The following is a 13,876-nucleotide window of genomic DNA, read 5'->3' on the forward strand; positions in this document are numbered from 1 at the left end:
ACCAAGAATACGGGGTACATTTTACGGCTTCACATACAGTGGCCACCACCGCTGTCTATTTCTGGGGTCCCAGTTGTGTCTTCAAGCACGGCTCTTCATTCCCTCAAAAGTAGCACTTGGGTAACAGCTGATGTCAGTCCCACTTAAAGACATGCCCAGGCACACTCGGACGTACGGTGCACGATTACACCCCTACACCAGTGCAACCTGCTGTCACTAAAGAGAACGAGGGTGTGAGAGCCCTCGCCTCCTTTTTCTCGGCAAAATCAGATCGAAGGTTCTATACCAGAACCCTAATATAAGGCCCAAATTCCACTTGACAGCAGACAGTGGAAGGGAAAGGCTTTTTCTGTTTTTAGGGAGGGATCATGGAATTGCACTGTCGTCTTGTGGAGACCCCTACCACAGCCAGTTCCTGTTCCACGGACCCTCTGTACGACAACTGCCCACCTTTGACCCAGCGAGGGTGGGACAGGGGAAGAGAAATGGAAAATAGAGTTGCGTACCCTGCTGAAACCAGACCCCCTGGCCTCTGCAGCCCTCAGACTCTTCTGGCCCCTGTTGCGTCTGAGTTTCCCACATGGGTCAGTGAGGGAAGAGTGCCTGGCGGTGGGCCAGAACACTCCTACTGCGGTTGCAGAGGAACTTTGGGAGTACTGGAGCATGATCCGGGAATAAACTCAGCGAGAGGGAGAAAGACGGGGGACGAGCAGGCGGGACACTGGCGAGACAAATTTCGACTCCACTACGACCCCAGCCCAACACCAAGCACAGCCCATCAGAGTGCTCTCTCGTTTTATGATAACGTTCCTGGTCCGGAAACCGTTGACCGCATCCGAGAAGTTTTGGAGATGGAATCAAACTTCCAGGAGCACTTCCAGGAACAAGCATGGGCTCCTGAGATAAGAGAGGCTGAGGAGAACGATCCTTGGTCAGAAAGTGGTTCAGAGACCCAGAACCAAAAAATTGGGCATCAGCAGAAGCCTGAGCGGGACTCTGTATCCTGTGGATTTGTTCAAGGGGACCAGATGCTGCAGCTTCAACAGTCAGATTCACCTCAGTCACACCGCCAGGCGTCTTGGCCCCAAAGCGAGGCGCAACCACCGGAGGAGACTGACTGGGCTCACAAGGTGCCCCCTCCTCTACCACTCGCCGACCCCTCTGCCAGCGCTCTTCGCAGCCTCCTCACCAATATCCAGCAGCACCTCGTTAGACAACACGAAGTTTATGAGGCCCGCATTCTCAGGTACTTTTGAAATCATTCGTCTAATTAATCCATAAAGGAGTAAGTGTAAGTAGTTTGTCTAAATGTGCCTGGATCCAGCCAGCTGTGGTTTACAGGTCACACATATCACCCCACATCCTGTTTATTTCAAAACTCTTCTTCAAGTCAACCATTTCCCTTACAAACACTGGGAAATAATTACATTGGCACAGTAGCAGCCCACTGAGCATATCAAGTGAGTAACACAAATCTCAATGCATGTAAAAGTAAAAAACAGAATGGCCTATAAAGATTTGCAATTGCTTTTCAACCTACATTCAACTGAATACTTGCTAAAGACAATGATGAAGTCATGAACACCAGCTTTTTGCAAATATTCTCTCATTTTCAACTTGATGCCTGTAACACGTTCCAAAAAAAGCTGTGGCGGGGGCAATAGAAGACTGGGAAAGTTGAAAAATGCTCATAATCACCTGGGATGGGAGTGGCTTTGTGTTCGTGGCATGAATAAATACACAAGTACAAATAGCGCTTTTCTACTTCAGGTACTCAATGCACTTCAACATTTCCTCATTCACCTTGCAATGACACAGAATCAGCAACTTTTCAGTATCTTGCTCAAGGACACTTCAACAGGGTCACAATAGATCACAAAATTCATTTGTGTGAGACAACAAAGCCATACTGAAATAATGATGCTAATGAGCAAAAAAGATTGCTGACCTCTGCATTAGACCAACTCATGTGGGTTGAGTGACGATTTAAGATCTTAAATCTGTCAATGCCCGTAGACCACGTCTGTACTTTTCAAGTGATTTGCTGGGTTTGTGGTGGTTGATCTATGGAAAAAACACATGGCACAATCAGGGTGCAACGTTCTAAATTAAGAGGCCATGCTGCTGGTCTCGTCCCAACACATACCTTTTTACTAATATAGATGGAGCAAGGTTCGCTCAAAGGTCAGGCAACGACAAGGGCTGAAAACAAAAACAAGCAGCGATGAACTCATACATTAAATGGTTGTCACTGTTCAATGTCATGCATGACTGTTACTTGGGTTTTGCAAGTTGTTGCCTCATTAATATGCATATCAACGCTTACAACATTATGTTTGTCAGTTTTATTTTCAAATAGATTTTGTGTACACGCAACTATGTGGACATACATTTTGATGACAATCCCTTGTGGTTTTCCAACGTAGTGTTTTGCAATGGAAGCTTGCATACCAGCTGGAAAATGATTTTGTTTTTTTGCCCCATACCGGTGTGTTGCTTTAACACGTTGTTGCTTTGCATGAGGAGTGCTTTATCCCTTTTAAAAACGTTTTAAAAATTTTGAGGGGCCTGTCTAAGTCAAAAATGCCGGAGCTAATTTTTAGTGCTAGTTCAGCCCCGGGTTTCTAGGATTTTAAAAAATTTGTGATGGGACTCGGTCTGCTGTGAATTCAATGTTATTATAATAATCACAATTATTTTTGACAGAATATTTTTTAAAAAAATGTATTGACCTCCACATTGCTTGACTTCATCAATTTCACTCAATGGAAAAGAAGCAACCATCTCAAAGACACTAGTGACCTGAGCATTTTCCTATTTTGGATGTCTTACCCAATTCCAATGCATATCTTCACTTTCAGCCTAGAGGAGAGAAACAAGGAGCTGCAGGCGGAGGTGGTTCTGTTGAAAACCAATCTGTCACGGCAACGTCACTGGTACCAGGCTGTGCAAGCAAAAATCACACAATCGGAAAGAGAGCGGGCCGCCGCAGAGCTACGCAACTCAGCACTGCAGAAAGACATGGAGCAGTTCTTCGACACTTTTGGCGATCTTAACAACGAGGCGAAGAAGGCAGAAAACATCATCAGAAGCTTTTGAGAAATTAAATACTGGACTATGCAAGTTCACAGAGAACACAATAAGATGTGGTATAGTAGTTTATGTATCCCTAGACAGAACATTCCCTTTCCTCTTTTGGGAAAGGTTTCCATGACGTACAATGAGTTCTTCATGAATCATGAAAGAGGAATCTGAAAACGCAGAAATGAAACCTAATCGCGTTTGTCAACAGCATGAGCTACATTAGCCGAATATGTCACGTTCTCATGAGAATTTAGTCGGAAATCATAAGTGATGATGACACACCCTGCCGAAGCAGATATTTTCAGTGGTTACTTGGATTAGGGAGCAGCATTTTTTTTTTTTTTTTTAAACATTCATGGAAAAAAATTTAACTTTTCAAAACCCCATAACAATCCCCCCAGTACTTTGAGTTAGTGAGTGAAATCCTACTAGATTCTCCTGAGAACGGGCTCCTGAATGATACTGCAATCAAAGGGATTGCACAGAACAAGCAACTAAAACGATGTAAGCAGGTGTTTAGAATCCAACAACACATGACAAATACAAAACATTGTGGAAAACGTGAGCTGGCCGGTTGTCAGTTCAAACAACAAATGAATGAGAGCGAAGGGTTACATTTTGAAACAGAATATTGTACAGCATCACCTGTTAATCCTCAAGTGAGTCCATTTCTGAATAAAGCTTCAAAGTTCATATCCAAAGTTTGCCTCTTTGCGGTGTGCCAAGCTGTAGGATTTACTCCATATTTCTTTCAAAACGATAATGTTATGTCACGGAATGGAAAGGAGTCGCGTGTGCGCTGGTTCATGACAACGAAATGATCACATGGCCCTCAACAAGTGCAAGATTCTGCAAGAACACAAAAACAAACAAACACGTATCTCTTCCCGAGTTTGCAGGATATAATGTCGCTGTTTGTACACACTGATCTTCTCTAGAAGAGTAGTAACGTATTATGGTAGGTGAGTGTGATAATGTACATCTCCACAGGCACAAAGAGTTTCTGAAGAAAACACACTATTTGCAATTAATCCCGTCTACAACCACAACGTGTGCACGCACCTTTACATACAGTATATTACATGACAGAATAAAAGAATGCAATGCCAGCTTTGCCATGCTGTCAGGGGTAAATACTCAATACACAACTCCGGTCAAATGCATTTTGCGGTGTGTGCCGAAAGAAGATTGCGAGTCAGCTAAAGAATCGAGGGATCAACCTCTGGCTGAGTTGATCACCAACGTCTTAACATCAACTTGAAGCTTTTGTTATTTTTGACATGCATAACAACAGTTGTGGTCTACATTCGGTGCACTTGCACTGCATAGTGCAAGTTGATGACCTCTTTTTAGTTTTGTTTTTTTCCAACATAATATCTGCTACAAAAATAAAACTATGAAAATACAACTATATTGAACAAACCACAACGCGGGCCTCCGCACCACATGTGCTCCTGGTAAATCAATGCATGCATCATCCACCAAGGTAGAAAGGTAACGAGTCGCATCGCACAACATTTTGATCTCTAAGCAGCAGCCGAAAACAGGTTTCGGAAATTAGGAGGATAAATAAGAGCAACAATTTGAATGACAAAATAAATGTCAATTTGATGCGAACGGATCCTAAGATTGTGAGGACGGCGGGGTAAAGGGAGGAAGACCGGTTGCATTCACTGACTCTCATCCAGTGGCCCCGTGAGCGTGTCGATGCTGCTACTGTCTGTGTCCGAGGCCACCGTGTGCTCCGTGGACATAGATGAGATGTCATTGGCCGAAGACGACTGCGAGGCCGAACTGGACACCACATCTGAGGAGTGACAGATTGACCGAATGACTCTTGTTTCAGCGCAACTTGAATAGTCTGCACATGAATGTACCTGAGCAATCCTCTTTCATAACACCATTCTTGTTCCGTTCCTCCCAGTCAATCACTTCTTCGTAAATAAGCTCTGAAGGGGGAAAGAAAACATTTGTCCACATCATTTAAAAATATCAATTCATTTGATTTGTACCACATCATCTGAGATTCCCCGTTTGTGTTTGTACGTTTGACAAATGCAACCATTTTGAATGGGACCACTAGAGAGCAGTGCATCCTACCTTTCCACTGCTCAATGCTGTGCTCTCTCTCTTCGAGCTGCTTGTCAGAAATTTGGGGAGGAGGCTAAAGAGACAAGGAGGCATGCACAAATCACAGAAAGGACACATGTTGTAGTGATGAAGAGGCCAAAAATGAAGAGTGGGAGGGATGCGGGACTCACCGCGTCGGCCTCAGCGGGGTCGTACCACATGTGAATGTAGGGATGATTGAGGGCTTCCTCCACAGAGATACGGCACTCGGGGTCGATGACCAGCATTTTGGACAACAAGTCTCGAGCTTGACCCGCTGTCACGGCAACGGAAAAATAGAATCGTTACTATGGAAAATATGACACCAAGCAAGCATGCCATGTTATTTTGTTAGTGAATATCAAATTGAATCAATATAGGAAAGATAAGGGAAAAACACAAAAAAGTGTCACCATCAATGAAAACCTCCTAAAATGAAGTTAAAGTTCCATTTGACAAGATATTTTCTCTTGTGAGAGTGTGCCTTACTCTTGAGCTTGTCATGTTCTGAGTCCGAGGGAAAGGCCCAGTCGGGGAACAGCTCTGCAAAGCTGACACCTGGATACTGTGGCTTGTTTATCACATAGTTTCTGACCGTCTCCATCAGACGGTTCATAAACTCCAGACTCGGCGTGCCCAGAACCTCAATTACTTTGTTCCACTGATCGATGTCTGGCCAAAATGCTCATTAAGGAAAATGGGAATATACATACACCAAAGAGCCAAGATAATGATGACCAATACAAGCTACTTTTTTTTTTAAAGACAACACTGAGACTGTCAGAGAGGTACTTAATTCACAAACATGAACATCTGCGGTTGGAGTTCACAATGGTTCTAAATGTACTGCATCGTAATAAAACGTGTATCGAATATTTTAGGAGCCTCAATTAATTACGAGAAAGTAGTAGATATAAGGAACAACTCTCAGTGAGATGCGGTATAGTTACATGTTTTTACAAAAACTAAATAATAAACATTAAGTTAATAATACCTCTCCTACAGTGTCAATTAAACCATTATTAGTTTATTAAAGGCAGTATAATTGCTATAATTATATTGAGTAAGTCACAACGCTGTGTCTGGTTGGTGTCAACTGAATTTCACCCGGATAGTCCAGAGGTGATTGTCTGATGTGGAACCAACCGTGTGCAATCAAATCACTGGTCGTCTTCAAAGAAGGCACCGAAACTAGACGACCATCAAGCATGCATCATTTTCCAGTAAGATGGTTTACCCGGAAATCTGGAACTGAATGTGTTTGTGAGTTTCTAAATTAAACATTTCCAGACCGGTATATTGGAAGGGAAAGCCAAATTGCCAGATCACAAATGTGATTGCTACTATCGATAAGGCTACGCTATTGCGAACAATGCAAGAAATCAAGTACTTACTGTCTTGATGAGCTTCGTGCAACTAATCCTGCCCATATACAGGTGTAATAAATTATTTAGGTATGCATTCATCATTTTGTAACAATTTCCACATATTTGTCTAGTCACTTGCTTTTTTTTTTTTTTTTTAATGTAAATATTCGTTCTGGATAACTTGTACAAATGACACAGCAATTTCTCCATAATGAAAGAGAAAAATAACCACACATTGACAATATTGCCATAGAATGGTTACAAGCGGTGGAGGATACGGTCGGTGCCTTGGAAGATGACGCTGCCTTTTACCATCTCCCCCATGATGCACCCCACAGACCAGATGTCCACTGTAAAGAAAGCTGATATGAATAACTATTCACATTTAACATGAAGCACATACATTATTCCCATGCAGAGAGGAAAGAACTGGTTCTTGCTTTAAAGTTAACACGCTGACATGAAAGTGTTGCATGTTTTTGTCTGCAAAGTGAGCTTCGCTGTCGTCTGTTGCATACATCATCATGCTCATCCTCAGGCTGGATTGGTTTTGTCTTTTTGGCCTGGGCAACCACACACAGGCTCCTCTGCTTATCACCTCCCACAGCTGCTGCCAGAGTGTGCCTCACAGGGAGGAAGGTCGACCTTCCCAATTTCTCCGTGTGATGACTTTTTGCTTGATGTGCGCCAAATAGCCGCCAACTCATTTCTGTCATGCTCAAGTTAAAAGTCGCCATATCAGAACTCTACTCTCAATTTGGGTTTCATGTTGCCTGCATGAATGAATATGGAATAGAGCTTCGTCATAGTGGTTCAAATACTGCAGTGTAGCACTAAAATACGGAATGAACCGCAATCCCAAAACGTCTTTAACGTCTGTTTAATTAGGAAATCGGTCAAGATGGGTCAACACATTTGCTACGGTTTATCTCAAGACACCCTTGAGGAATACAGATTACACAGCATAATATAATAGTTTTATTAAAGCAAACTGCCATGTCGTGGTTCACTTTTTGAATAAAGGTAAAGGTGAAGACCCAATGATTGTCACACACACATCTGGGTGTGGTGAAATTTGTGTCTGCATTTAACCCATCCCCGAAGGGAGCAGTGAGCAGCAGCGGTGCCGCGCCCAAGAATCAAACCCCCCTTAATGCTGAGTGCCAAGCAGGGAGGCAATGGGTCCCATTTTTATAGTCTTTGGTATGACCCGGCCGGCCGGGGTTTGAACCAGTACATATTGCAGAGTTGTCACTACATCACGGGATTTTGTAGGGATGATTTTTCGACATGTAATGTTACGGCAGACTCACATGCCAATAAGTGCTAACCAAGAGGACAGAGAGAGAGAGAGAGAGAGAGCTTTAAAGACAGAGAATGTCCAAAGTTTGGAATCATTTCACACTTGCAATGTGTCTATTGAAGCTGCTCATGAAACCACACGTCGACGTTCACGTGGACATCGTTAGCTAAATTTATAAAGGCTACCACTGCTAGTTATAACAAATTGTAATCACTAACACAGCTGGTACTAGACTGGAAGAAACAGCAAGAAACACCCAAGTGGACAGAAATATTACCTGCACCTCACATGTACATAATGTTTTGCATTGCCCCTCCTTTAAATACAACCGACCTACCATTCTCTTTATATTTCATGCCCAGAATGACCTCCGGTGCCCTGTAGTATCTGGTCACCACATATGGGGTCATCATGAAGTTGGTGCACGCCGTCCGAGCCAGGCCAAAGTCCAAGATCTTCAGTGTGCAATCTGACTTCACCACAATGTTACTGGGCTTCAAGTCCTGGCAGCACACAAAGGGGCAAAGCTTACATCTTACATGTACATAAACAGTAACCCATGACAATTATTTCTCTGCAAGCATCTTCTGATAAGCAATCATTTATATGTCACGGTCTCACAGATTTTTCAAAATGACACCCGAAAAACAATGGAATTAAATTCATGCTTATGCCACTAAAGCATGTAATTTATCATATAGCAAACTCAACATTTTATAGACTATGCTGGAAATCTATACAAAACATCCGGAAGAACAATTCCTCCAATCGTACCCTGTGAATGATACCAGCAGAGTGCAGATGTCTGATGCCACAGAGAATTTGATAAAGCAGGTAAGACATTCTCTCATGGTCCAGGTCCATGTGGATCACCTGGCACAGGCTGGCATCCATCAGCTCCATCACCAAATATCTATCAAAAAAAGTCATGAACATAGGACGCCCAAGGTTCTACAAAAATGCATAATTTGGGAATACACTACACTACTCAGACCGGTGATTCCTATCCAGCCATAAACTTTCCACAAAATTTTGCAAAAGATTGTTTAGTAATAAAAACATATTGTTGTTCATCTATCCATGCCAGTGAAATATAGTGACAGGCAGAACACTAGATCAATTTGTGTGTAAATTAAGATGAGTATTTTGTATTCAGTATTTTGTGAAAATTTGATGCTGGAATTCTTTTGGGGTGGGGATCAATAAAGGTTGGAAATGACTGGTTCAGACTGCAACTCACAGATCTTGGAATTCCTCTAGGGACTTCTGAGGTGTGAACACATTGATCAAACGGATAATCTACAAGAAAATAGACAGCGCATTGTGATTGTCACATTATCACGAAGTCTTGAATTTTCCAAGAGTTACAATTCCCAAAGGAGCAATGGATGATGTGAGAAAGACTTACATTTTTGTGGTTGACACATTTTAGCAACACCAGCTCCCTGTAAGCACGTTTGGCATGCGTCTGGTTCTGGAAGGGCCGACACAGCTTTTTCACTGCCACAGAGATGCCCAAGACTGTATCTAGGGCAGAGCTGCTTATAAACAAGAAATTGTGTCACAGCCAACAAAGTTGTTTTGGGACTTGCAGCCAAGGTCTGCAACACTTTTATTGTCATCAAGCTTTGAAAATGACAACCATGTGCAACTACAATAATGAAATGTGAAGTAGATAGTTGTTTTTTGGCAAAGCACAAGACAAGAAGATTACGAAGAATGTGGGAGGGGGGGATTAAACTAGAGTGAGCACAACACAATGGAGACAGCCCATTGGCCACGCTAACGTGCACAGTTGATTACACAATGACAATTATTCTCCTTCATGGTGCTTGCCACAGTTTAGCAAGCACATATACGTACGTTAAAAGAGCATCCTAATCTGATCGTTAGAATTACTGGTCATTAACCACACAGACCATCCTTTTTCTTAGAGAAAGCAATACAAACTCTGACAGAAATATACAAATTATATAATTATACAGACCTTTAATACATTAATCTGAAGATGCTTTGAGCACTCAATGATGATTACTCATGTTTACTAATAATATAATCAATAACTGAGGCAGATTGAATTATTCCCATGATTAGATGAGCAGAAGCTTTTTGATTTTCCATACTGACTGCATAAATAATTATAAATTAGCTTAAAAATGTTCCAAAATAAACTCTCATTAAAGTGTCCAGCAAGCTGTGAAAATACAGCAAAAAACGAAAGTCTGAATTAGCCGCGCACTGTTAGAAGGTTTAATCACCTCATTTCACAGATTGCTTTTTCCAACCAGTGATGCACAGCGTCCGATTGCAAAGGCTTTCCTAGAAACTCAAAGCCACTCACCAAACGATGCCCTGGGCCCCGGAACCGATGGCTCGGAGCTGCTGGTAGCGATTGAGCACGGTAAAGGTGGAGTCTCCCACCTGAACGCTGTAGAACTGACTTTCGGCCTCACTCATCCTGAGGGACAGTCAAGGGAACCAGCAATGTCTGTGGAGAAACGACACATCCAGTAACGTCACGTAAATGACATAATGTACTGCTTGATATGAACAGTTTGAATTAATAGGAATAGAATTGTGATTAGCACGTTAGTGGGACCCTAGATTTGTAGAATGTCTTTCCGTCAATGTGGAAGCAACCAAATGACGACAATTATTTTATTTTGGCAAAGGTGACACCAGGCTTTAGATAACAGGGAGAAGTTCTTTTAGTGGAGAACAGAGGCATCTGACAGCTTGGGAGTCCCAAAGACTCCCGGACGAGCATCTCTACAGCCTGATCTAACACATTAAACAAACACATGGAAGCGTGTATGAGTGTGGGGAAGCGGTATGCATATCAAACACTGAGCATTTTTTCATTCAACACTTAAACATTTCATCTTATTCCAGTGTTTTCTGCTTTTCAGCCTCTCTCTACATTATTTTCCTCTTTGATTGTTGTTTTATAAACACATGCATTTGTTTTTGCATGCGTGCAAAAACAAAATGCCATCAGCTGTTGGAGGTTTAGTGCTGCTCTCCTTTTACACCATTACTCGGGGAAAGGGGAGAAAAATATCCTCATCTGTTTACTCCCTCTCCTGCCTCTCTGTGGATTTTTCTTGGCCAGCTGGCTCTCTTGACTAAACACGAGATGAGAGCTGCTGTTGGGCTTTTTCCAACATTTGGTGGTCCTAACTTTCATCGGTCCTCATTATTCCCAGAATTTGTCCAGATTTAATGAAAAAATATCTCTACTTTGAAAGAAAAAAAAAGCATTTTTGTGGCTATGGGGTTCTTCCTCATTCAACACAACAAAAAAGCAGAACCACAATCAAATGCCCGTTTCCTCCAAATGTTCAGATTACGCCAACACAGCGGGGCCACAACGATGTCACACACAAGGATTGCTGTAAAGTATTTGGCAACATATAATGAACTTAAGAATACACAAATAAAACAACTGTTGTTTTCATTGCTACTCAAAGTTCTTCCAGAATTATATTCTTAAACAATTTCTTTCTACTTTTTTTGGTGGGGATTTTTTAATTTCTACAGTTTGTTATTAATATTTTCCCCAATGATTTTTCAGTGATGTCAAGTATTCATAAAATTTGGTTATTCATGGTCCAAGCTGGTCCCAATCTCCTACAAACAGTGCAAGTCAACTGTATGGTAATTAAACAATCTGTTTAAATAGACTGGATAGATCAATCAGTCTTCTGATGATTTTTTTTTTCAACTCGCTGATTCAAGATTCAAGAGTTTTTATTCGCCATGTTTGAGCGTGCCAAACAAGGAATTTGACTTTGGTACATCACAGCCTCTGTTCAACATTTAGGTGACTAACAACACTCAGGACATGTGAAAAATGACAAATATTCTCAAACATCCCCGATCGAAAGTTCTGATTGTGTGAAGCCTTTGGATCCCCTGGTGAATAGGTAAAGACGCATTGAGCAAATAGACCACAGTGATGAAGCAAACAATACCCCAAAGGCCTTTCTGCTGCAGTAGGACGTGTACAGTCCTCCATCTGCTGTCACAATACAGATTTAGGCAAACTGATAAGGAATTATAACAATAAAAAAATAAACTATTGAGGGGTAGAATATGTGATTACATTTCTAATAAAATTGGCAATTTAATCATTTATGCACAAATGGCAGCATAATAATCCAAATAACTGCTAGTATCAAACAGGTTACGGTGTACTGAAACAACCCGCAAAAATGTCTATACAGATGCTACATAAATAAGTAAATAAATAAATAAACTGACGGAGGAATAAATAAATAAATATATGGTAACATTGACAATCCTGTGACATAAAAAACCTGCATCAGAGGTTGTGCCTTTGCAGATATAATAACATGCACCTTGAGTTTCATTAATCATGGCATGCTATCATCATCAGTCGGATGAACGTTTGAGCTTGAACCCCTTGAACTCCTATTGAAGCTCCTCGCACTGCAAATTTTTGTTCATACCGTGAGTCACATATGACCATCATCCACAAAGCATAGTTTGTGCCTCAATTAGTGACAATGGCATTTCATTTTTGAATCCTCTTTCGTTTCTACATTCAACAACAAGTCAGTGAAATGTGGACCGACAATATGAAGAAAAACAATGCATAGTGACTGACCTTTTATATGCAAACACTGAACACAATTTTTATTTATTTGCCTTTCAAAAAGACCAACATCTAAAATAGATTGTACTGAAAATTCACTGTTATATAAGCATATTATTTGCTTATGAGGGCAATGATATGATGCATAGTGACCTTCACAAGACCATGCTCTACTCTTCATGACTGCTGTCCACTCCCGAGTCCAAGCCTTGGGGGTCTAACAAGACCACAGGTCAAATTTGGGAGCGGGATGGGAGTCAGTGAGCTGAGTGGGTGATCGGATTAGCGTAGCCTGAAGACTCAACATCTCACACTCATGCGAGGGGAAGACTGATGATGCTGCACCAGGGATGCTCTTTAAAATGATGCTCAGTGAAGATGACTTAACACAATGTTTGTATGTTTGTGTGCGTCTGTGTTGCTGCTAATGTATAAATACACCCAACATTCAGATGGGATGACAGGTTCAAACTTGCCTCCAAATTAATGTGGAAATGATCCACAGAATCACTTGACTACTGTTGTAAATCCAAGAGGGTGGGGGAGAGTGTGGAAGGAGGGGGGCTTTTTGGACTCTCATGTGACATGACTGGTGTGGATATACCTGTCCGATTATAATCCCCAAACGCCGCATGTCTGCTCCAAAATACACACACAGGCAAGCATACACGGAGTGTGAAGTCACGCGTGGATGACACACCGCCGCAGCACAGCTGGCCTTGAGGGTGGCTTAGCACGGCCGTAAATCGCCCCCCAAAGAGCGACAAATGCCACACTGTCTGTGCAATAAGCACCTTTTTACCGAAGTTTATCTGTGTAAATTAATGTTGCTGTCAAGCGTTAGGGAGCAATGCGGTAGTCGTGGAGCTGAAGCGAAAGCCGGCGGGTTCACTGCGCCTCACTGAGGGGGCGGAAGCGCCGGCGAACGCTTACCTTCTTCTCCCTCCCAGGACACTCCCGGGCATGGACAAAGCAGCAAAAGCGCCCTCTCGCTCCTTCCGACACGTCCAAGAGTCGAAGAAAAAGTTTGTGCGAAAAGCCACTGAGGACTGTCACAACGGGGAGCTTGCAGAAGCTCCTAGCCGAATCACAGTGGCGGCGCCGAGTGCGGAGGCGGCGACGTCACAGCAGGCGGCCGAGAGTTGCGTATGACGGCATCACGCACGATGGCGTCACCTCCAAGGAACTTGATTGGTTGAAAGACTTTTATATTTGATTACCTTCTTTATAAATGCTATCAATCTCACTGGCCCCAATGTATTGTTTAGACGAGTCTTTGAAATCGGGGTGGGTCTCTGCATACGGTCGAAGTACCGCACTGTAACAAAACCGAGCAGACAGACAATGGACAGATAGAGGGCGGAAGCATGAAAGGAGAGGAGCGAGATGGATACC

General features: G+C 42.4%; 2 protein-coding genes across 2 annotated transcripts; one reads left to right on the plus strand and one right to left on the minus strand.

The window, feature by feature from the left end:
* The first annotated feature begins 243 nt into the window (after nt 1-243).
* Nucleotides 244-3,785, plus strand: LOC148404441 (uncharacterized). Its single transcript, XM_088382478.1, has 2 exons — nt 244-1,246; nt 2,862-3,785. Exons 1-2 carry the CDS (start codon nt 369-371, stop codon nt 3,097-3,099), a joined length of 1,116 nt encoding a protein of 371 aa, XP_088238604.1. The 5' UTR covers nt 244-368; the 3' UTR covers nt 3,100-3,785.
* mapk9 (mitogen-activated protein kinase 9) lies at nt 3,146-13,617 on the minus strand. Its single transcript, XM_088382468.1, has 12 exons — nt 13,415-13,617; nt 10,205-10,351; nt 9,272-9,401; nt 9,104-9,162; nt 8,638-8,776; nt 8,201-8,366; nt 6,839-6,910; nt 5,683-5,865; nt 5,346-5,470; nt 5,185-5,248; nt 4,962-5,033; nt 3,146-4,891 (listed from the first exon to the last, which is right to left on the minus strand). The coding sequence occupies exons 2-12, from the start codon at nt 10,318-10,320 to the stop codon at nt 4,755-4,757; spliced, it is 1,263 nt and encodes a 420-aa protein (XP_088238594.1). The 5' UTR covers nt 10,321-10,351; nt 13,415-13,617; the 3' UTR covers nt 3,146-4,754.
* Nucleotides 13,618-13,876: the final 259 nt, after the last annotated feature.

This window comes from Syngnathus floridae, chromosome 1, assembly GCF_059516105.1.
Source record: "Syngnathus floridae isolate MCC-2025c chromosome 1, RoL_Sflo_1.0, whole genome shotgun sequence".
Taxonomy (NCBI): Eukaryota; Metazoa; Chordata; class Actinopteri; order Syngnathiformes; family Syngnathidae; genus Syngnathus; species Syngnathus floridae.